Source organism: Poecilia formosa, unplaced genomic scaffold, assembly GCF_000485575.1.
Source record: "Poecilia formosa unplaced genomic scaffold, Poecilia_formosa-5.1.2 Scaffold25, whole genome shotgun sequence".
NCBI lineage: Eukaryota > Metazoa > Chordata > Actinopteri > Cyprinodontiformes > Poeciliidae > Poecilia > Poecilia formosa.
In genome coordinates this window covers 238,985-263,565 of record NW_006799964.1, presented here as the reverse complement: position 1 = coordinate 263,565, position 24,581 = coordinate 238,985, and the positions used below count along the sequence as shown (strand labels likewise).

The 24,581-nt window shown below is 40.4% G+C and overlaps 1 protein-coding gene across 3 annotated transcripts in view; it reads left to right on the top strand.

The window, feature by feature from the left end:
* The window catches only part of LOC103135356 (prune homolog 2 with BCH domain), a 52,361-nt gene that overhangs the window by 14,968 nt on the left and 12,812 nt on the right, over positions 1 to 24,581 (top strand). For 2 of the 3 annotated variants that reach the window (XM_016669458.1, XM_016669457.1), the window contains 8 exons: positions 3,817 to 3,918; positions 4,960 to 5,162; positions 5,513 to 5,679; positions 6,938 to 7,072; positions 7,962 to 8,050; positions 18,950 to 19,099; positions 19,336 to 19,664; positions 20,214 to 23,726. In XM_016669458.1, the coding sequence (XP_016524944.1) occupies positions 3,817 to 3,918; positions 4,960 to 5,162; positions 5,513 to 5,679; positions 6,938 to 7,072; positions 7,962 to 8,050; positions 18,950 to 19,099; positions 19,336 to 19,664; positions 20,214 to 23,726 (4,688 nt within the window). Of the gene's footprint in view, positions 1 to 3,816; positions 3,919 to 4,959; positions 5,163 to 5,512; positions 5,680 to 6,937; positions 7,073 to 7,933; positions 8,051 to 18,949; positions 19,100 to 19,335; positions 19,665 to 20,213; positions 23,727 to 24,581 lie in introns of those variants that run through there. The other variant, XM_016669459.1, reaches the window with a different exon arrangement.

Sequence of the window (24,581 nt, the reverse complement as noted above, 5' to 3'; positions counted from 1 at the left end):
TATACTTAAAGACCCTTTTTACCTTTTATTCTTCCAGCTGTTATTTATTGTCCACTTGTGTGTCTGGGATGCTGGAAGATTATTTCCTGTGGAGGTTTTACAACATCATGTTATTGCTTAGACATAAAAGTTACTGCTGGATCTCAAAAGGCTCCAGATAAACCACTTTTTCAAGGTTTCCCGTGTGAAAAGGATGTGTAAAACTAATCCAAAGCCAGTCACATCCGTGGTAGCAGATAGGTTTAGTGTTATAGTGGAAACGTGTATCTATTGACTATGAGCTACACGGCTCTCAACCCAGGGCGGCAGAGTCCGTGGAGGTGGCATGAGGGAAAAGGTTAGGATAAAATTATCCATCTGCTATTTTCCACATGGGTTTTCCACTACTTGTTTTTGCACTCAATAGGAAATGGGTGTTTATGGTGAATTTATCTATATCTCTGTTTTTGTTGGTTCTGTGAGCACTGGATAAATGCTGCTTCACACTACATGTGACTGATGACGCTGATGTTGTCACTGAATCAAAGCTTATGATTCACAGCCAAATTAAAAGGGTCTTTTGGGGATTCTAAGCTGCATTTTAAAATATAGTCGAAAATCCTAAATATTCAGGTGCTCAGCTGCATAATTTAAGGTTTATGAAACAGTCCTATTTGTGGAACCTCACAAAGTTTTAATTTTATTGCTGGACGTTATGACCAACTTAAGCTGAGATGTAGGTGCACTAGCTTACAGCAGAAGACCGTTTTGAGAAGTAGAAATGTTCTTCTCAGTGACGTACTTGGAAATGTCAGTTTTGTTTTAATGTAATTTTGGTTACATTGCCTTTCTTTCACATGACGTAATTGGGTAAAATTAATGATGAATGTTTTGTTTTTAAATTGTGACAGTTACATAACACATTGTGAAGCAGGAGTAATAGTCCATTGTTTTCCAGTACTACCTGACAGAAAAATGATCATGTTGACCACCACTGAAAAGAGAGACGTTGCATGTTGTAAAGGAGGGAGGGAGAGCACTCTGGCTGAAAGATATCAGATGACTAATACATGCTCACGCGGACACACATACACACACCAGTATTTTCCCGATGCAGTGGAACGGACACTGGCCTTTCTCCTGCTAATGCATCACTTCCTCTCCGCTGCCTATCTAGTATTGATTTATCTTCTCTCTCTCCCTCTTATGAAGGAGCTGCGTCGTATCTTTCTTTCACACACCTTCTCTCTACGTTCCTCTCCTAATTCCATCTTCACCTCTCCTTTAATTTGTAAATCTTTCCCAACTCTCTTCCGGTTGTCACCAATTTGCATATTTTCACTTGTTCACTATTTATCCACTTTCCCTTTAGATGCTTCTTCTGCATATCTGATCAGCTTGGTTCATTTTCACCCCACCTCTTAGTTATTAAGCCTATTTGAAATCCTCTCTCCTCAAATCTCACCTGACTTCGTCAAATCTCACTCTCAGGCTGTAATTGACAGCCACTAAACTTTTCTCTGCACTTCAGTGTGCAGAGAAAAGGTTCCCTCTTTGCCACTTGGGCTTCAACTAGGAGTCAACTAATGATCAAGTGTCACATTTTCAGGGTGATGTCCAACAAACATGACTGACTTTGCTATTCTCCTTCATATCACACACAAAAGGTACGGAGTACATCATACTATTTATTTTTTGAAGTGAACTAACCAAGAGTAAACAAAAAGCAAAAGCTTTCGTATCCTTCAACTTAAGTCTGAGTCCCTCCATGATGTAGGGTTTCTCCAGACACCCTGCAGAGGAAACTCATTTTGACGGCTTGTATCTGCGACCTCGTTGTACCCAGAGCTCCAGATAATTGTTGAAGTTGGTAACTGGTAAATCGATAGCTGATTGATCGATCGCCTGTTGATGTCTTGCTCATTTATGAACAGTGATGTCATCATCCTTCTTGAGCTTTTTCTACTTTTTGTCACCTTTCACCCCAAAACCTCAAGGTGTTTATATGGAAGACCAATGCAGACTACTCGCTCATAATTGTGAGGTCAAAAAATTATACAAGTTTTTCTCCGTTTTATTACAAGTTCCGAAGTGTCGCATGTTTTTGTCGACTCCTTTTGTTCTTATGCCCCTAAATAAAAACCATTGCCATTGTCTTTAAAAAATTATAATTAATCATTAGTATATTTTAATCCCAGTATAAACACAAAGGTTTTTTTTAATGAGGTTTGTTGGAGAACATCAAAAAACCCACATCATTTTGGAGATTGAGAAATTAAAATCCAGTTATTTATAAATGACAGGGTTTTTTTTTTTAAAGTGCCTTACAGTACTAGAACAGATAAGACCAAAACCCAAATTACAATAATTTAAGGATGAAGCAAGCAACAGATAGGCAGTGGAGAAAGTTGTGATGAGGTTTATAAAACAAAGAGACATGGCAGTAGCAGTATTATGCTCTGGGGATGCTTTTCTTTGGCATGGACATGGAAGCTGGTCAAAGCGCAACACTAGAAGAAAACCATGGAGAGGCTGCAAAAAACTATTGGAAAAACTTTCCCTCTAACCTGATTGGGCTTGAGAGACGGACTCCTCAAAAGACTTACAGCAGAATATTGTTCTTCAAAGTATTTTCTTAGCGTGACTGAGTGGAAGTGCATGCCACACTTCTCAGATTTCTATTTGTCATAACAAAAATCTGAGTTAAATACTGAGTTAAAGTTTGTGGTTGCGACATATGAAAATATGGAGAAGTTAAGTCGTGAGATTACTTCTGCACTAGGCTGAACTGTAAACATACTTTTCTGCTCGTCTGTTACTCATGCTCACTGACCTGACAGGAACAAAACCAGCCTTTTGCTGTATTTCTTTTCGCATTTTGACATCTTACAAAGCAATTAAGATTTACTTCAGATAACCAGTGAATTCATTGTTTCCACATTTCGCATTGTAATTAACGGAAAAACCTGCAGGCAGGGTTTGTGCGGGCGTTGATTCAGCATATCAGTTTGAGAGATGAAGCTGGAAACAGAACGAGACATTTTGTTCTTACATACTTCAAATCGTTGGAATTTAAAAACAAAAATGTTCAAATTGCTGACAGATGTGCTCATTCAGGATGCTTTTTAGCCTTTTAGAAACTACTTTTAAATTTCGGATTTCATGAAGACTCTTTTTACATTGCAACATTGTGTACAAACCTATTTGGATTATGCAGGGGGATCATTAATTATCTGCCATTTTCAGAGATAACTCCAAGAATCCCAGTCAACAAATGAGGGAAGGGACTTAATTTTCTGCCTTTCTTGCGCAGAGATGAATGCCTAATCTTTGCAGTGCAGCTCTCGTTAATGTCTGTTTACTCGAAATGGGGAAATTTTGTCCTCATCGTTAAGCGTAGTCAGTGGAACTAATAGCTGCTCTGACAAGCCATGAAACTGAGAGGTAAAATAAGCTCCTGTTGCTTTGCTGTTCTAAGTGATTTTGACACCATTGCCAGCCCTGTTCAAAAGTGTTCTCTTGTCTAACCTGAACTGAGTCATGCAGTGCCGTGGTTTCATTATTAATTCATACAGAGGGTTTCAAGATGCTACAGTCATCCAGCTGAGACGTGCTGGCTCAGTGAGTTTCCACTGATACACTGTTGTGTGTGCGTGTGTGAGAGAGGATGAGCGTTTAGATCATGCAATAATGTGCAATCACGTACAACCATTTACTTCCTGTATTTGATTATTGAAAGCAAATATTCTGTGCTGCTGACTGATTCATCACTATTTCTGATTAATTTAAATAAAATCCACAGAACGAGTGACTGAGATTCTTTGTGTGTTTTTTCAGGCAGGTCTGCCTGAGGGTCCCATCCATGCAGTTTTAGGTGGACCAGAGCCTGATGTTGGCACTGTGGCCGCAACTCTGTGCTTAGCGCTGCACCTCAGCCAGGTAACTGCAGCAACAGCTAACGCGCATCTAACTTGGAAGAGTTAACAGTGACGTTTACTTCATTCCACTTTGAGAAATGTTGATGGAAAAGTATGAACAAATGTTCATACTTTTCCATTAGATAAAGAAAATCTAAGTTAACATGTTAAATTTTCAATTTCCACTTAATACAGAAAACAGAAAAAGTAAAAAAAAGTAAAAAAGTAAAAAAATAAAATAAATAAGAATCTTCAGAAGGAGAATGACAGCATTAGCCAAGTTGTAAAAGAGGATAAAACTTGTCCCCAAGCAGAATCTTCTGTGACGTACGATGTTGGAAGAGCGAGGATGCAGGTTTGTTTTGTTTGTTCAACCTGTGCACCATGCAGACAGTAACCCTTATAAAACATCTGATGCATGTCTTTGACAATAAACTAATTTCAGAGAACCTTTATATAAAACAATAAACCCCAGTTTATCTGTTTATTGCTGGTTCAGAGATGGTTTAGTAGCAGCTGTCCGTTCTGGTAAACTCTCACACATGACACATATAAAACCAGACCCAATGGAAAAGTGTTGCATGTAAAGTTTCTAGTTGCATATTAACTCATTCTGCATACTCAGGTCTTCTGAACTGAAATGTGAAGTCATCTGTTTGACTTCTAAAGTTTGGCTAAAGCTGCTTTATGCAACAGGTCAACGAACCGAAACAGTAAATTGACAACAGCGCCACTGAAGACAAAAAAGAACATGAGTGTTTTTAACAATCTGGCAAAAAATAACATTTTAACAAATTTAAAAAAAAATTGGCATTGAATTACTTTATATTGAGAAAATGTGAACACTATGTTAACAGTCTGTTTCAATCAATTATTATGAGATTTATGTTCTTTAGTTATTTATGTTTTTAATGGGTGATATAGTAAAAAGTTGTTTGGGCTTTTTTTTAGGAAAGTGGGTCAGAGTGTGGGACGGCAGAACGGGGCTCCATTTATACAAGAACCACCATTGTCTCCAACTCTGCTTTATTTGTTTCTCTGTGTGTGTTTCTGTGTGATCTAGAAGCAACCCTCAGGTGGAGTGTGTGTACCCTTGCTGTGCAGGAAGCAGTGCAGCACCGAGTTGCCGGAGGAGACCGTCAGGTATTTGCGCAGGGTGAAAATTAGTGAGAGCGCGTTGTTATGGAGGGAAGACATAGACCTAGTGAATCTTCATCACACTGGAAAGCTTTTGCTAACTCTGCTGAGAGATGGCCTGCTGGAGAGGTGAGTAAATGCACATCACATTCACACTTCTGAATTCAGTTGTATTTAATTTCAACTAATTTTAATAATTCACTTAAAAGTTGAATTTTGTATATATATTTTTTTGCAAAAGAGTTTGCAGTAGTCCCTTGGCATACAAATGTCTGTCTTAAAAGGCTTGCTTGTCTTTTAGAAACTTGTTTGTGTCCTCTGAGGCTTGTAAAAATATGATTTAGATGTGTATTTCAGGCCTCTGTGTGTTCATCTCATGACCCGAAGGAAAACTGCATTTGCACAAATGCCTCACAATTATGGCTTCTTCCCCTGCAGCCATCCACACCCATATCACCCCTATTTTATCTCTCTCCTAGCTCTGAGTACCACACTGTGGAGTCCAGTGTCCTGCGAGTGGTCCATCAGGACGGGCAGCAGGACGCAGCAGATGATGGGGCAATGTCCGCCCTGACAACAGTCGCCAGAGAGATTCTTCAAGACGCAGTGGAGCAGAGCAGAGCAGCGCTGGGGGAGCTTCTCGGAGGTGAGGGAGGAAAAGGCACCCCCTGAGGGGAGTAATGGGGCGATGAAGGAGGACACACACAAATCCCCTGACATGACTCGCTTAACACTCACCAGGAGAGATGGAGGGAAAGCGAGAGGGGTTGGTGAGTTTGGGTAAGAAAAAGCTTAGAAAGGTGCACAGAGACCCATAATGTAACTTTTCAAAGCAGTTTTAAAAAATGCTCTCTTTTAAAGTAGTTTTCTCCCAACAGAGCAACAAAGTGTCTACAAAAAAAAAAATAATCCAGATATACTCAGGTCACCACTCCGAATCATTGAATTCTGGTGACTTTTGGACTTTTGTAGACTCGGTTTAGGGATAGTTCCTTCAACCCTAACTTAAATGGAACTGCACCAGTATACAAAGCCAGGTCCATAAGCAGGTGGATGAGTGGGTTTGGTGTGGAAGGACTTGGTGGGCCTGCAGAGAGTCTTGGCCTCAACCCGATGGAAGATGTTTTGGATGAATTAGAGTGGAAACTGTGAGCCAGGCCTGCTCATCCAGCATCAGTGTCTGACCCCACAAATGGAACATACTCCTAAACTATGTATAGTTGTTTCAATACCTTCTTTAAGGTACTGAAATAGATTAAACACATCAGATTGTACTTGGGTTACTGTCCTCTCAAAGACATTCAAAGCAGTGGTCCTATGGTGACGCCAAAGTCTGAACTTCATTCTGTATCTCTGCTGGTTTTCTACTCATTCAGTCAGTCAGGGAAGGTGTATGGATAGAAATAGAGTAAATCACAGTGTTTAAGACGGGAAAGACTGATGAACAGAGCAGGAGAATAAAGTACTCCAAGTGGTCCATGCCCCATATGAATTTGTGACAGATCTTTGTACTGATTCATTGATTCTGAAATGACTCAACTCTATTCCTCAACAACAAACTCCAACCAAGACGATAAGTGTTATGGAGGTAGAGGGTATAAACTATATGTGGCTACTTTTTAATAATGGATATACTTCCATAATCATTCATACAGCACCCTGATAAGCTCAACATTGATTTACAAAGACCCCGCTGTGTGTGTACAAGTCAGAACAGAGGTTTCCTATTGGATGAAAGCCAAGCTAGATTTTACAGAAGCTTGTCCTACAAAATAATGTCAGATTTGCAATATGATGGACTTATTTTTTGAAATACATGAAACATTTTTATTTAAAACAAGAACTTCTGCTCTATTTATTGAGTGAAACCCTTGTTTTTCCATGTTTGTTTTGTTTGTCTCCAGATGCCTTGGAGATCCTCAGGGAAGCTTTGTGGATCAAACAGGACTCTGGCCCAGAAGAACTGGAGGACCTACTGAGATCTTTGGAGGAGTGGGGTGATGTCACTGTTGATCAGCCCGATGAAGTGAAGCAACAAGGTGCAATTTAAAATATGTTGGACTATACCTGAAAAAATTAACAAAGAAAAAGATTTGTAGGAAATTTGTGATAGTTTGGATTTGGCTGAAACTCTTTAAGTTCTTTACGCTGTTTAAGGCCAACAAAAAATACAAAATTATTCCTCAATCTGAATTTGTTGCCAGGAGCTTGCTTCAGTGTGACTGGCCTATGAAAGCTATTTCGTTGAACATTTCATATCACGTATGTTATCTGTAATAAATAAATAAAGTTTATACTCTCATGATAAGAAAACCGAACCGTGTTCTGCTCAGTGTGGCTCTGTAGTGAAAAACCTCCAAGCCAACTGTTCTGCAGCATAAAGCTACTACATTTAAAATCTCCAAAAATTGTCTTAAATGAACTAAACGTGAAGAGAAATTGAACTTTAGTGCACCCAGCAAGAGTGCCAAGATGCTTTAGGTTGACTATTTGGGATTCTTGTCTCTGAAGCACTCGCAGTGTTGTTTAAGGGATGCAATCTGAATTTTAAAGTATTTTTTTTTCCATTCCTATGTGTTTATTCAGAACCTTGTAACATGTCCAGTGTAAAATTGGAAAAATTAAGATTTCTATAGAGTTCAAATTTCATAGTTAAAAATTTCCATTGGGATCAGTGAAGTATCTTGAATTTGAATTCACAAATTACAATAAAAGTAGCGTAGTGTGGAAGCTGCCGGTGTAGCATGGTGGCCTCTAAGTGTTTTGAGGTTTAGATCTAGAATTGCATCATCTGTCCGGTTAACCTTTGGTTCTGGTGAAGATATTTACGCTGGTGTTTTTCTGTTTCTGTTGTGAAACTGTTTTGTATCATTTTGTGTGTGTTTTCATATAACTGTCAGTCTGTTTGTGTGTGCTGACCGGATGTAGAGTTATCGCAGCTGCTGATGATGGAGCTGAAGGAGTTCACAGATGGAGAGATGACCCTCGCACTCACGTCCCTGACCACAGACAAGGAGGTTCGTTCCTTATTGTTGGTACAAACTATGGGTTTAAGGATGTGTAGCTTAATTAAACTGCTATATTTCTCTTCTTAGCATTTAAGGGGTCTTAAGTGCAAACAATTTTCAGTAGCTTCCTCACAGTTAAGATTTATGTAGAATCAACACAAAAACACACATGGGTTATGTTGCAGAACCTGATTAATCAATTTATTTGAGATTATTAACCAAGTTAATATCTACCTACTAATGATTTGATTAAGCTCAAACATATCTAAATAATAATATCTAATGTTAATGCTGTGCTGCAAACTATTATTAAAGGAGGCTGGTTTTTCTGACTGAAAGAACATGTGAGAAATGATTTAGAAGGTTCCTGTGCTTTCTGGAAAAGTCTGGGTAAGCATGCAGTTTCATTTCATCATTTGCCAAGCTTAGTTCAGTGGAGAAAAACCAAAACTGACATTAATGATTTGCAGAATTTCTTATGTTTTTCATGAACTGAAATTCAAAACATTATGAAAAGGGGAGACTTTACTTTGATTTATTGCTAAATAATGTATTTTATTTTTCATTACATTTTTGTCAAACTTATTGATTGATTTGAGTTTTCAGTAACTAAAAGAAGCCAAAAACTAATCTACACATGCTGCTTGTTTGTCTTAGATTACTAAGAGCAGTCTGACATACAACTCAATATTCATTTTTACTAACAATAATGAGGTCATAGGTCACAAATTGTGCTTTAAAATCTGCAATCCACAATATAGATTTTCAAAGTACTGAAGACTTTCAAATAGTGCTAATATAGTTTTTCTCAAAATACAAAAAAAGTCTTTTACGACAATACCAGATTAGAAAGTCAACCTTACAAGTGTGATTTGTTGAACATACGGATAATAAATCTTTACTTTGTACATGTTTTCTGCTCAAAGGTCCAGACTGTTTAAAAAAGTGTTTAATTTTAGCCTGACAATTGAGTTTTCAGACTAGGTCAGCAGTACTGGTTGCCTTGGCACAAAGACTTTAAATATGTGGATGTCGCTTCCTCTGGATCACTTATAGAACTGGGGATAAAAAGCACTTAAAGAAAGTCAATAAAGCGCAAATATGGAGGAAAACCAAAAGTAAAATTCTGAAGGAACTTCACACAAAATTAGATAAATGTAGCAAAACAAACAAACAAAAACAATTAAAACAACTGAATCTGACATGACCATCACTCCTGGGTCCTCTGGGATTAGTCGGTGGCAGAAGATAAATTAACAGGTTAGTTAGTCTTGATGGAAAGAGACTAAATGTCAATAATTCATTAAAGGACATTTTGAAGCAAAAGCCAGGTCCAGTGACCTGGAGGAAGCAGTTCTTGTGGGTGAAAGGTCAAATCTGAAACGTTCTTCTGCACAACACATGGATATTTTTTTCTGCCCGTATTTGAATTTGCTTATTATTCCCTGAGATATGGATTTTTAAAACCCAATAATTTACGATTTGCATTGGAATTTGAGTTATTACTAGAGTTATTAACTCTAATAGCTGCAGTCAAATTATTTTAATACGCCATGCTGATTAAACTGCATTTTAATACCTTCTATTTTTTTCCTAGAAGCATCTAATGATTTCCTGTCTTTTAAATGATAGATGAAAACCCAAAAAACATGCAGATTGATTTTTCATTCATTTATCAAAAAGTTACTTTTGGTGATTTTATTGTTTTGGTTGCATTACACCTGCTCTGCATCACTTTTTGGAGGTGTTTTTTTTATTGCTGAGGAGCCCCTCTGAAGTTTTATTCTTCTGCATTTTGATGAGATGTAGATGGAGGCCTGAAAGCCTCACACACAGTGATGTATCACCATCCTCCCTGCTGATATTCAAAAATCCAACAAGCACACCGAAACGGCCCATCATTGTCACACACATTTGTGTAACGTTAGCGTTGACTTTTTTTCGCTGTTGCTGGCTCGCCTTGCTTCACACACACACAAAACAAAGTAGGGTTTAAGCTTTTAAGTCTACCCCGTGCTTCTCTCCCTGCTACAACCTCTAATGTGTTCACTCTCCCCACCACTAAGCAAAAAAGAAAAAAAAAATCATTCATTATTTCTTTTATATTTTCCTTCTCGAAGCCCATTTTTCTCAGCGACTGCCTAGCGTGCGGTATTAGGCTATGTGTAAAATAAATGATGTCTGTAGCCGTAGGGGTATGGCTCTTCCTCCCCCAGAAAACTACCTAACGTCCAAGGAACATTAAACACCCAGATCCTCGTTTAGCGAATAAATAACCATTCATTTGAATGGCTTTGCTCATGTGTGCGCACCGGACTTTCTGTGCATATTTTACCAGCGCTGTGCCTACACGCTGTGTGTCAGGAGGGAGAGATAGAGACGGAGAACAACCAAAAGAGGGGGGGAAAAAGAGAGAGAGAGAGAGAGAGGGCCCATTAAAGACTTAATATAGAATAAATGGCCAGGGGCCTGCGTGTCGCCAGCGGACCCCAACTCCACAGCGTCATGGTGGGTTACTAATGACCTGAGATCGGGCTCCAAAATGAACTCCTCATATGCATGTCATTTGCAATGTGTATATATTTATATATTATTTTTTAATTGTGTTTGAAAAGAGAGTAAAACGGTATGAGAGTCATTTATTGAGAGGGCTTAGGGAAGTTCTGCCTTAAATGATTCTTTCCAGAAAACTAAATAAATTAGATTCAATTAGTCTTTAATGGTTTATGTGCTGTGTGTTTGTCAGAGAGACTTCTGTGTGTGTGTGTGTGTGTGTGTGTGTGTGTGTGTGTGTGTGTGTGTGTGTATATATATGAGTGTGTGTGTGTGAGTGAGACAGCACTTACAGAGGACTGAGTTAGAGGTTTTGATGGCAGTGATTGCCTAGTTAGCAAAGGGAAAGATTGTGGTGTGGGATAACGATATGGACACATCGTACACACTGACTAATGTATTTTTGTTTACTGTACAAACATACATTAGTCAGCCTGGGTGCTGCTCAGCAATGGAAGTGCAAATGAAGAGAGCTCCAGAACCACTCCTGGAAGTAATATGTGTGAGTTGTTGTGGTGCTGTCAGAGTGACTGGTACCCGGGTTTGGCTGTAGGTGTGATCAAGTCCTGGTTAACCCAAAGCAAGGAGCTGCATATGACCAGCTGCACAACACTTTGCACAGACCTTTGTCGAAATAGTTCGACCCAGGCCTTGTGCGAGTTTGGCAGATGGATGCCTCTCTACGAACAAAATGACACAATTTTCGCCGTGTGACTATCGATGAGAGCGCGATTTCGGCATTTTGCATGGAATATATTTAGAGGAGGCCATGGTTCTCTGCTGGACACTGATGTACTGAATTGGTGGTAATCCATTCTTTGCTTCAAGTGGAGGTCGTCACGTATCTGGGGTCTTGTGATACGACGGAGATGAGCAAGTAAATTGGGGGCCATCTGCATTGAATCAGGCATAGCTGACAAAGAAAGAACTGAGCTAAAAGGCAAAGTTTTACTTGAACTACCCGTCTACATTTTGAGAAAAAGAGGAGTAATTTAAAGTAGGCTGGCATTTGATCATAATTCCTCCCTTTACAGAGTTATAACCCTTGGTTTTCACTCGTGAGCTGGAGCGTTTCGCTTTAGGGAGCAGCGTCTGGATGTCCTTCCTAGACCTAATCTGGAATAAGCAGAAGACATCTGACTGATGGAAAACTGTTACCTGGACGTCTGTAGGGATATACAGCATTAGAGGTCTCACCTGTATCAGGAGCTCTCAGAAGGCTTTAAATCATGCGTATTTCTGGTACAGATTTAGATTTAATGCGCCTGGGTGCTTTTGTGGCATCACTTACATTAACTTCAACAACTTTTATGCTTCTTTTCTAAATGCAGATTAAAGTTGGACGTGGTTTTTGCAGCCTCAACTTGGTGCTGGCATCAGCTCCACACTGGTTCTATGCATTTAATCTATTAGAGTGACTGAATGTCATAGCCCTTAATAAACATTTATGTAGGTGTATCATTAGACAAAATAAAAAATTTTTTTAGTTTATTGCTGTCAAATTTGGTATGGGAAATGGTAAGACTTTAGGTAATGCCTTCTAGTCCATAAATCCATGGTATAGCCAACTTTAAAGTGTATTATTAGAAGATAAATAGGTGTTTTTTTTTTCAGTCTTCAAGATCATAAGCGTTTACACAGATTCGGATTGTTGTGGATTAAACTTCAGGGTGTTTTTTTTTTGTCTTTTGTTTTTTTTCCAAAGAGATCTCTATCAAAAACAGTTCAGGAACAGCTTCAATTTTATTTTGTGTGTGTGTGTGTGTGTGTGTGTGTGTGTGTGCTTTTTTAAGTGTTTTGGGCCACAATTTTAAGGGGATATATTTGACCAAATTTAGCTCTTATACTTGTGGTGGCAGCGACGCATCTATGTTTTCTTTTAAAAATAATTTACATGAGACGATAGAGGTTGAATCAGTTGACAGTGTAAAAGAAATGAAAGTTAGAAGCACAAGTTAAGTTGCTGCAAACCCCGCTTGACATGTTTTCTTGATGGTGTAAAAGGTTTTTTTTTTTATTTTTTATGCTCAGATAGGCAGAGTTCGAATTAATGAATGCAGATTGCAACAAAAACACAATCTTCCCACAGTCGTGTCAGAGGGTGTGTGTCGGAGCTTTTCACAGCCCAAAAATTAGCGCTGGCAGATGAGGCTGCAGTTGGATGAAGAGTCGTCATGCTGTGGGGTTGATGAACTGTGGGAAGGACAGGAGCCCTCAGACACACACAGATTCCCGAACATGAGAATAATGTGTTTTTGCTTACATTAACATGGACGTCCAAGAATTGCAATATGTTCCCACAATTCTTTGTTTTCTGTTTTTAAAGGCATTTCAGCGCCGCTCATTTCGGTACTTTAGAGAACTCCTTGTAGTTTTATTTCCTGCTTGGCGCCCATGCAATAATCCACTGTTTCTACAAGATACCGTAATGATCGTAATGTTGTTTGTTTTTACTGTGTGGTAAACAGAATCAATCATCTGTGGTTCTGTGTGAGTCTGACCACTGTGTGTGTATTTGTTTACCTCTCTGTATCCCAATCCGTCCATTTTCTGCCTGCTATTTAGAGACCAGGCTTCAGCTTTTCAAGCAGTGACTTTCAAAGATATTTTGAATATTCATGTTCAATGGTATCAGAAAAAAGGAGGTGTTTTAGTTGTGAACCATATTAAAAATATATCCTTCCTCTATACAGTTACTGACTGCTTTGAGTTGGTCTGATGAATCACAGTAAAAGCGACTCCACATAGTTGATGAAGTTGAATGTTTTAACCTCACAAGATGTGAGAAAGTTCAATGAGTTTGATCACTTTTCCGAGTCGATGCTTCAGATTTCAGATCTTAGTTTAGTTACATGTTTCTGTAAGGCAGCATCCATTTATTTCTGAGAGGTCTGCCTCCAAAAGTGCCCTCTCTTTAAGTTGGTTTGCCCAAACATCTAAAGAAAAACAAATATTTATTGTGATTTTTTTTTTTAAATCTTCTTATTGCTTTATTAACTTCAACAACAGAAATGGGGGTAAAAAATGAGGGGATTAAATAATCCTATATAGTGGAAAAATCCTCCCAAGTTAATGAAACTTTTATTTTTCTTAATTTTATTGATGGAAAAAATAACTTATTTTATGGACCTTCAGTCTAACAGAAACATTCACTGTTTTTTCCGTCATTCCCAAAACTTACCTATAGATGCAAGTAAAGGACTCTTAGTAGTAAAGTACAACTTTCTGCAGCTGCAAGCAGCCTGAAGAGGTGGATTATCTGGCTATAATGATAGACTTTGACAACCATACAAATAACAAAGTGCTAAATTGTGGAATCTGTGATTAATGTCATTTGTTTTTAATCCAGGTACTAATTGATTGATTGCTTTATTCAAAAGACTCTTGGTCCACAAAGATATGATACACAACAATCTTTGTTGTGTATCATATAAACTGATTTCTGATTATAATCTGTGTGTAATCAGTTTTAGCTCACTTTTAGGTCTAATTCATTTCTGTTCTTCTGTCTGAAAGGAAAGTCATTTTTGTCAGAGCTTTGAAAAGAAGTTCATCATCCTGACTGCTTTGTACTTCACTTTTCAACTCCTTTCTGTTTCCTGAAGACAAAAGAATCATATAATTTGAAGAGAGATTGCTCTCAGCTGGGATTTCTTCCTTGTTGCTTGTCCAAAAACAACTTTTTTTTTCACTAATTAAACAAATTTGTTTTATTTTTGTACGGGTTAGAGATATATGTCCTTCCCTCTATAAGCTTAGTTTTGGGTTTTATTTGGCGACGTCTCTAATGTGTTGTTTGTTCATAGTCCTCCGGCCCTTCTGTTTGTTTATGCAGGGCCAGTTTTGCCCTACACCACTTGCACAAATAATTATGCTCGCTAATGAAGGGGCCCGCAGCCACGGCACTTGGTAAATGCCTTTCTGATGAGAAGCACTGGGAGACAGCAGGTGCAGGGTGGGCCTCCTAGGGACTAAGATTGAAGACCAGGAATCCAGGGTGCCCCGCCTGCCTTTCCTTTTCTCTAGATTTCTACTGGATAATACTTTGATTTCTTATTGTTTTCTGTGCAGTGAGGAAATAACTTAATAGACTGTGAGATAGACATTACTTATAGGCTTCGTAAATTGGGTAATGATTTAATAATTCTAATTTGGAATAAATATTTTCACATCCTTAACCTGTTTCTTCTACTTTTCTACTTACTCCAATTGTTTCTATTACAAGAAGTCCATTAAGAACATTATTCCACTCCTAGATTCAAATTTATTGGATACAATAAGACATTGCACAAAAACATATCATTTATTTAAACAAGTTTGGAGAACTGCTGCACACCACTGTCATCTCTCTGCATCCTGCATATCTTGCACTGATGTTTTGTCCTCATCATCTCATCTAAAGGAAGAAAACAAGATCTTTTGACTCCGTCTTTTCTCCCATCTTCATTCTCCCCCTGTGGCTTCCATGGGTTTTGAGGGCAAACAAATAACAAAGCAAAACATTTATAGAGACAGTGCTTAGATCTTGGCCCCCAGATCTCTACACTTAAAGCTGAGTGAGTGAAGCATGTGGAGAGGGCCCATATGAAATCGACGGAGAGACATTTGGGTTTCTGCCTGCAAACTTAAATGCCACCCTCCCCTCTTCTGTCTTCCTCTCCAAAAACTTCATAAGCAGTAATATTCTTGTGTGAGCTTGAGTGTGAACAGGAGGTGATGACTGTTAGTATGGGAGTGTGTGTGTGTGTGTTGCAAATGGTATATAGCGCACATGTGTGTGCACATTTGCATGTGTGCGTGTGTTTGAGCAGGGTGGTGTCAGCTCGCTCCTTGCCACCCCATTTACTGTAGCTGTACCGCTGTGATCACAGACAGATGTATAAATCAAACCTCGCTTGATGGATTCATCAGGGTGGCGAAACGATCGCCTGAGAAGAACTCGCAACTCTCTTAGCATTCCGTGTTCTGACGGAAAGGGTATGCAAAGAGCCTAAATGGATGAACGCTTGATTAATTCTTTGCCAGAGATGTTGGCGACAGCAGGAAATGTGTTTTTGCTTTGACTGTGTTTGCACGGGAATTTACGCACGCAGGGTGTGAGTTATGAGGCCTGAGTTTTGTACCTAAGGCTATTGTGCATAATGACGGCAGGTTGAGAGAGCTGCACGCAGCCGCTAAAGACTTGCCACCTGTGGAGTGGAGGCAACCAATGAGAGCGGGAGGAAGTGTGTGTGCTTGTGTGTGTGTGCGTGTGTGTGTGTGTGTGTGGAAGTGTGTGCATGCGTGATGTGTGCGTTGAGATCCATGTGGGAGAAAAGATGAAGCCGGATATGAAGGATATGAACAGGCAAAGTGTGACAGAGAGACAGGTAGGCAGGTATAATCTCATTTATGCCAAAGATCTGATAAATGGACAAATCAATGAGTTTATATTCAAATAGGAAAACGGCTCAGGCATCCTGTCAAGACGTAAACTTTACAGTGTCCATCGTGGACACCGTGCCAGTGCTTTTGCCTTCAGAACTGACTTAATTATTTATAGCCTGGATTTAACATCCCTGAGAGATTTGGGCCAATAATGTCTTGAAAGCATCACACAGTTGCTGCAGATTTGTCAGCTTCACATCTACGATGCAAATCTGCCAGAAATGCTCCATCAAATTGAGATCTGGTGACTGTGGAGGTCACTGACGTTCAGTGAACTCAAGAAACAAGTTTGAGGTGACTGGAGGTGCATCATCCTGCTGGAATAAATCACCAGATGATGAGTACGCTCATCGTAGTATTAAAGGGACTAACTCCCTTTTGTTATAAACTAACAGAATTTTAATCGAGAACTATTTTCAGGAAATGTGTCAGAAACATGTAGGGCACAAACATTTAGTGAGGATGAAAGTTTGTGCTACTCTTATAATTTTATTTGTAACAAGACTTTACTGGGCATATTTTGATATGACTGAGATGCTGGCTGTTACTTAATAATTTTCTCTAAACGTCAGTATTATCTTAGTGTTGCTTTGTCATTTTGCAGTGAGTCAGTAAATATCTTGATTTGCTTTTGTGTGGGAAAAAAAATAAGCAGATTATGTTTTTAAATACACTATAGTTCCAAAAATATCCACTTGTTTGCCTTTACATTCGAACTTGTGTGAAATCCCATTCTTTATCCACGGGGTTTCATGTGATGCTGGCCCACCATTTCAGTTTAAATGTATTTATTTATTTGACAGGGACAAGGCACATTAATCAACATTTTTCTAAATGCACTAAAACTAGCCAAGTGTCTATTTTTCATCTGTCGTCTCTATTTGTATTTGTAACACAATGTTAATGAGTTTGTGAGGTCAGACACTGATGCTGGACGGAAAGGCCTGGATCACAGTTTCCTCCAATTCCACACTCATCTCCACTACTCTAGTCCAGTGGAGGCATGCTTCACAACACTGCATCTGACACTTTGCATAGCACTTGCTAATATTTAGCGGTGAGAAAATTTCATGGCTGGACTGTGTTCGCTATCCTGGTCCCACGCTGGAGTTCACCAAGCCTCTGATCTGAGCCCATGCTTTGTCTGAACCAGTTTGCCTGTGTAGGTGCTGGATTCCACACACCTGTGGCCACTGAAGAAATTGAAGCACCAGAAATTAACAGTTTAAAGAGGAGAGCAAATACATTTGGTAATATAATGCACAGTGTCAGTAGCCGCAGCAGTTTCTGTTGACTATCAACTCAAACATACACACGTCAGTTGATAAATTGGGAGTCAACTTTGGGGTTCTGCAGAAAAACTGCAATATCTCAGCAAAACTTGGCATAAGAAACACTGGTTTCTGTGCATGCATCTTAATATTCCTAGAGACGGTTAGCAAGTGGATTTTAAATCTAACATGTTGATAATTTATAAGAAAAGGCAATCTGTGTGTCTGGGGGTGGCAGAGGGAGAAGGAGGAGGGGCAGCAATATGAGTAGTAATTTACTCAGTTAAGAACCAAATGGCAGACAGACTGTCGCCCTGCGTGTCATCGCAGAGCTTCGCACTCTGCTCGTTTTCTGACTCTGTTTCCCTGCTCCTGTGTGTAGTTCTGTGTGCAGACGCATGCAGTTGGCTTGTAGCGTTGGGATCTGAACATTTCTTAGCAGAATGGGCTGTAAACGGTGGCGCCTTTATGGCCGTAATAGAGATTTTATGTGCACATGTTTGCTCATAAAGTCGGGTTACAGTAGATAACTGCAGGTGGATTAATCTGGGTAGCTGTGTGTGCTGGGAGTCACATGTGTCCTTACTTGTGTATACCCATGTGAGTGAATATGTGTGTTTTATTGAATCTCGGGAGGCTTCATTGCACTCATCAGGATATCAGCATTGAGGAATGGCAGTGTCAGTGAAGTGACAGTTGTGTGTGTGTGCCCAACGATTGATGTTCTTAAATCTGACAGCAGCCATATTGTGGTGAGAGAAGGGAGGGATGGAGGCTGGAGCGGAGGGAGGAGGACTGCAGCCCCCTCATCCTCGCAGGTTAATATTGACACAGCCTGGGCAGACACAGTGCCTCAAGCAGTCATCAATCACCTTCAGTGGACTCATACAAACACGTACACACACACACTCGCTCTCACGTAATGAGACGGACCACACACGTTTTGAAAGAACATGACAGAAACGCGTGTTGTAATATCCTCGGACGGCTTAACTATGTCATATAACGCATGCAATCGTGTGAAGAGCAGCATTAACTTGCTATGAATATCTCTCTTTATGTGAAAGTTCAACTTAAATAAACACAACAACAATTTCCAAAACTTCCTTAAGCAAACAGTTGTACAGCAAATGTAGATAAATCAAGCAAATATGGTTTCAAAAGTATCACTTTGTACACTTTATGCATATCCCTGCGTGGCAAATTATGATTGCAGTAACACTGTTGTTAATCATTTCAGAGGGAGCGAGAAAAAACAAGTTCCCTTGACAAACAAAACAATTAATTAATGCAACTTTCCATCCATCAATCACAGAGGATGTCACTGAATTACCATAATCTGTGCATGGTGGCTGTTTTAAGAGCAAACAGTTAATTTCCAGACAATAAATCACAAAGTATCTTTCTACCCCTCTGTGCACTTTGACAGCTCCGTCTCTCATTACTACAGATGAAGACACACTTGAAACTACTTTTACTAAATAAAATTAAATCGAATGTGCAATAAAAGTAACAAAGTCTAACAAAGTTAGCAACAGATGTAAGCAAAATGTTTGGAATCAAAAAACTGTATTTGTAAGATTATGATGAGTCGAAAGAAATTGTGTCATTTTTAATGTTTTTTTATATATATATTTTTCCCCCCTCTCACATTCAGGACTGGCATAATTACGTGGATGACCTGAAATTATTCTGTCACCAGAATGGCTATGATGTTCTTGTGGCAGTCTTGTCCATTAGGGATACAGTTCATCATCCTCGCCAGCAGGTGGCTGTCTACTCAAACAACACAGATATCCTAAACCAGGTAAACTCCAACCTGTCTGTAAAAACAAATTTGTTTTTTATTTAATCTTTTGTGTTCATTAAAACCTACTGAGAAAATCAGCTAAAAGTTCTAGTTTGCTGTAAATCAAGAATATTACCAGTAAAAATGTCACATTGCGTATTTTTGGTGATGACCTTTGCTGTGAATGTAATTTTAATTTTAAAAAACACAAATAGAATAAACAGGATGTCACCATTTATCGGCTCTGATTACAGATCTGCGCTGAGCTGGAGGAGTCCTCCAGCTGGTCTTTTTCTGGTGAAACAGAAGAAAGGGAAAATCTCCAGGTCTACCACATTCCAATAAACACATCCGGCCCTTCCGGTACTCTTCCTCTGCTGCTGGAAGACATCCAGAGCATCCTGAAGGACTTTGTGAGCCGGCGAAACTCTGTATTAGGCTGCCACCCCAGCAGCAGGACTTCCTCCACAGAGGGAGTAGCGGGCAGCGTGGAGTTTTCCCAGGGATCGTCTGGCATCAACGACATGGACGGATCTGACACAGAGAGGGCAGATGGCAACGGAGACATGGCAGCAGAAGCAAGGTATTAAGTGCACTCAACCTCAAAATTGTACACACCCCTGTTAAAAGACATGGTCTGTAATGTCAAAAAGAATAGGCCGTTATAAATTATGTTTGAATTTATTCTGGCTGTGATGTGCCGCATTACTTGTACAGTTGAAATGAAAAACAATAAGGTCGAAACAAGTCTTATTTCGGCAAATGTGGCTCTTAGGGTGTTAAAGGTTGCCGACTCCAGCCCTAGATAGAGTCAAGAACTATATCCAGTGGAAAAACTGTGTTTGTCTGAAGAAGACTGTGGACAAAATAAGGTTGGAAAAGATGAAATCAAGATGTAGTATGCTGAAAAATATTTATTTAGATTATAACTGGATTATTGCAAGTTTTTATTTTTTCCCCCCTCCATTAAATTACAGAGTAAATGTCTCATTAAAGAGTGTAGAAGTTTTGAGATGATCATCATCCCAAAGACATAAGCATTTTAACAGGGATTTGTACTCTTTTAAGATTCACTATACTTAATTATGATTTAATCGATACTGCCACGGTTTAACTTTATTTTTGCAAACAGGGTGATTGCAGAGGGTGAAGAGGAGATGGGAGCTGTGGGAGTCGGTGTTGGTGGGGAGCTTTTGAGCCCTGACAGCGGTATGACCACCATCCGCAGCAGCCGCTCCTCCAAGGAGAGCTCTGTGTTCCTCAGTGACGACAGTCCAGCAGGCGAAGGTCCGGCTGGCGGACCAGGACTGCTCCTTCTGAGGAACCCTTCTCCTCTGGGGTTTTCATCTCTCTCCCCTCCTGTCCCACCTGAGAGGAGGAAGCACCGCTCCAGCAAAAACAAGAAAGACAATTTCAATTTATTTAGCTTTGACCCACTTCACAGCAGGGACCAGCCACTGCCAGCGGAAGGAGAACTGGTGGATTCTCTAGAAGGAGTTGATGAAGTGGAAAGAAGAGCTGGAAGCTCCAGCTTATCAGAGCTGGATGAGATGAGCTTGATTGATTTCTCTGCTCCAAACTCTATAGGAGGGCTAGAAAGTGGAAATTCCTCAATTGATCACCACGGTCAGATCTACGGGAATGAGATGATGGACACAATGGTTCCTCCAACTCCCGTGAACAGCCTGGTAGGTAGCCGCCCACCCAGCAGCTGTGGTGTCAGGTTTTTCCCAGAAGATGTTGTCGAGAGGATCAATGGCCTACAGCACAAAGACAGTGTGTCATCATCCCTATCAGAGACTTGGGATGACCTGAGCAGTGAAACACAAGGAGCAGCTTTCTCCAGTGATATTAGTGCATTAAATAAGGTCCGCAGCTCAGGCAGTCCTCAGAATGTTTTAAATGAAGTAAAAGACTCGATGGGTGATGCAACAGAAAGAGATATTGTAGACCAAATATCAAAGCCAGATGCTGCCTGTCAGAGGGCAAAGACTCTTGAACCTCAGTTTAGTTTGATCACTGAGCAGACTGAAACATGTGAAAACTGGAACCCAGGGTATGCACTTAGGGATCAGTGGGACCCCGCAACCTTGGCTGATCTTCAGTTAACGCCACCTGAAGATGGTGTGTTTTTAAAACCCAAAGCTACTGCAGAAAAACATGTAACACCACCTCTATTGAAAAAAAAACTCACCCTAGACACTTTAACACCAGAAACTTCTAAAGAAGAGGATGAAGGTAAAAGACCAGGCCAACAAACGGAGCTCCTAGACTTTTGGACGTACTCAGCCCAAAAGGGATTTCTGAAATCCGACAGCGGAACGACCACCTCCTACCCTGAATCTCTGGATATGTGGAATATGACGATCAGGGACGACAGTTTCTCACCTCTGACTACTCCAGACAATTTGTCTGAAAATGCGGGATCCTTTAGCGGGCTGAACGCTGTTATAGGGAAAGACGCATCACTGGAAAGTCCAGTGGGATATTCTGATGGTGGCATGGCGATGTGGAACACCACCATTCAGGAAGAAAGCTCCTCCGCAACAACGACCCCTGAAGGACCTGAACATGAAAAAGATCTGGCGTGTGTCGGATCGTTGGCTGCTAACTCTTCTCCTGAGACAGAGGAAAAAGGGGACCTTCAGTCACCTGAAGATGATGACTGGAGAGGTGTTGAGCACAATGTGAAAATAGTCATAGAAACAGCTGACAGTGGATCACAGGGGGAGGAAATGACCAACAGTGACATGCAAAGTGTTCAGAGAGAGCTTTTAGAGACTGGAATTGGGAATTTGGGTTCTGCACAATCAGATGTTGAATCTTCACCTCACGGAAGCACTGACTTATGTGAATTACCTCTTCATGGCCTGGTCACATCCACCTCTGAATACGACAACGTTGGAGCTGGGGGATGGAGCCGGGCATCCTCCCCTGACAACTTTCCCAGCCCTGTAGTGGACCTGATACATCTAGAGGAGCAATCCAGCCCTTTTATAGCAGTACCCAGACCTTTTCAGAATCAGAGAACTGATCCTCTTGGAGAAACGCAGGCAGATCTAGACAGAGATCAGACAGAAAACCAAATGTTTGTATTTGACAAAGAGTTTGATAATCTTACAGGTAGCACAGAAAGTCCAGTTGAGAGTAAGTCCAAAAACACGAGCAGTGATGTCTTTGAGGATACTGATTGGATGGAACAATCCAGTGAGCATTCTCCATTTGTTTTAGTGGACCAGTCTACTGTCACTCTGCTCGTTTCAGGAAGTCCCAGGGAAGATGCTAAAACCCAAGTTCAGACTCCCCAGTCACTATCGCTAAGCCGCCTGGATGGAGACGGCCATCTATCAAAGAGACACGATGGATCAGACTCCGCCTCATCGTTAGATCTGACCATTAAAATGGCCAACAATGTACAGGAGGGGTCTCCAGCTGAAAACCAAGAACTGGGCCAAAAAGAAAACAAAATCGCAGAAGAAATATCTTTGAGCTGTTCACCAATGGGCGAAAGAGAAACACAAAGTAGCCCTAGCAGTCTTCACTCAGGTCATCACAATAACCATGAGACTAGTTCTGATGGAGACTCATTCTCAACCTTAGAAATGGAGTACATTGTCATGCCTGGAGCAGTAAAGGAAACTAACAGGGAGTCTGCAAATGAGATTACACAGGAAGACAAGCAATCTAAAGTAAAACGGAGCCCCATGGAGACATTCAGCATGCTCTCCTATGCTGCCACTGCACTGAGATCTCACACCAAATCTGCACATGATGAACACCTGGAGAATGTTCAGCAAAGCAGTCAACAACAGACCAGAGGAGCTGAAGGCAAATCCTTGTCGTCTGAGTCAACCAATCCTTACCAATCCAGCCTTGATTATAACCCTGACCATCACATACTGCCAGGAAAGTCCACCTCTGACCAGTCAAAAAAGATCTCTGAAGCTTTCCACCAATCAAATTTTGGACAAACAGACGAATCAAACTCTGAAAATGAGTCTGGGTTAGCTGCCAGAAGTGTGTCTCCTTCCCTAAGATATCCGTCTGATCATTTCCTGAAGACCAGAGAGGAAGTCTATGTCCATTCACAGATCTCAATGGAGGATTCTGATGAAGGTGGGCAATCGCCACCAGCTCCGCCGCCAAGCGCTGCTTCTTTGACTGACCTTAAACACTGGGGAGGCCAGTTAGTCGGTCAGGACGCACCTCAACCGACGTCTGAAGCCCAGTCCCCGGCACTCACTAACAGTTCAGTCTCTCAGAACAGCTCTCTGGTAAATTCCCCAGTAAATGAGCTGTGTTTTTCCACTGATAAAGGACTTGGCTTACCATTTTCTGGAGATTTAATGGAAGAAGAGCAAGAAGATAATGATACAGAGTCCACTGCCCTGCCTAAATGCAACTCAGGGGAACCTCATGAAAGAAAAGAAAGAGAAGGGTTTGAACCTCCTGACCTCTTGAGTTTTACTGAGGACCTTATTGAAGCTCCCATCTTCCAACAAACAGATTTAGAAACTTTTGAACAAAAGAATGACGGGTTTCTACTTAACAGAGAGGCCTACTATGATTCACAATTTATAAGGATGGAGGAGCAACAGATTGAAGATCATGAAGCTTCTGGAGACATTGATTCACCTGTTTTAAGGTAAGCTCCCCCACAAATAAAATAATAATAAATGGGGTTTATTTCTTCAAATTCAGAGAAGATGCCTCTGTATATTCTTAACCTTTTTTACAGATTTCATATAGTCCATCTTATTCTTCCTGTTTTCTGCTGGGTTTTGTCTAGCTTTGACCCAATTTCAACTACTTCATTATAAAACCCTAGAAGAAATTATAAGTCAATTAAGCTCCAGTTCCTGCTGTCTGGATGTCCTACCCACACATTTCTTTAAGAAAGTCCTGCCTGTTGTTGCTAATGATCTGATCCAAATAGTAAACTCATCACTCTCCTCAGGTGTTTTCCCCCAGGCTTTGAAAACAGCAGTTATCAAACCACTGATAAAAAAGAACAATCTAGACAAGTCACTGCTGCAGAATTACAGGCCGATCTCCAACCTCCCATTCATCAGCAAAATTATTGAAAAAGCAGTTTTTAAACAGTTAAATAACTTCCTAACAATAATGAATCGCTTTGACTCCTTCCAGTCTGGTTTTTGTGCTCACCACAGCACGGAGACGGCCCTTGTAAAAGTGCTCAATGATATCCATATAAATACAGACAGTGGGAGAACCACAGTGCTGGTTCTGTTGGACCTCAGTGCAGCTTTCGACACTGTTGACCACGACATCTTACTGACCGAGAGTTGGGTCGGACTCTCCGGTCCAATGCTCCACTGGTTTGAATCTTGCATAAAAAACAGGGATTTCTTTGTTTCAATCGGAAACTTCTCATCAGAGAGGTCAAAGGTCACATGTGGGGTACCCCAAGGCTCAATTCTAGGACCCCTTCTTTTCAATATTTATATGCTCCCGCTGGCTCAGGTTATAGCAGGAAATA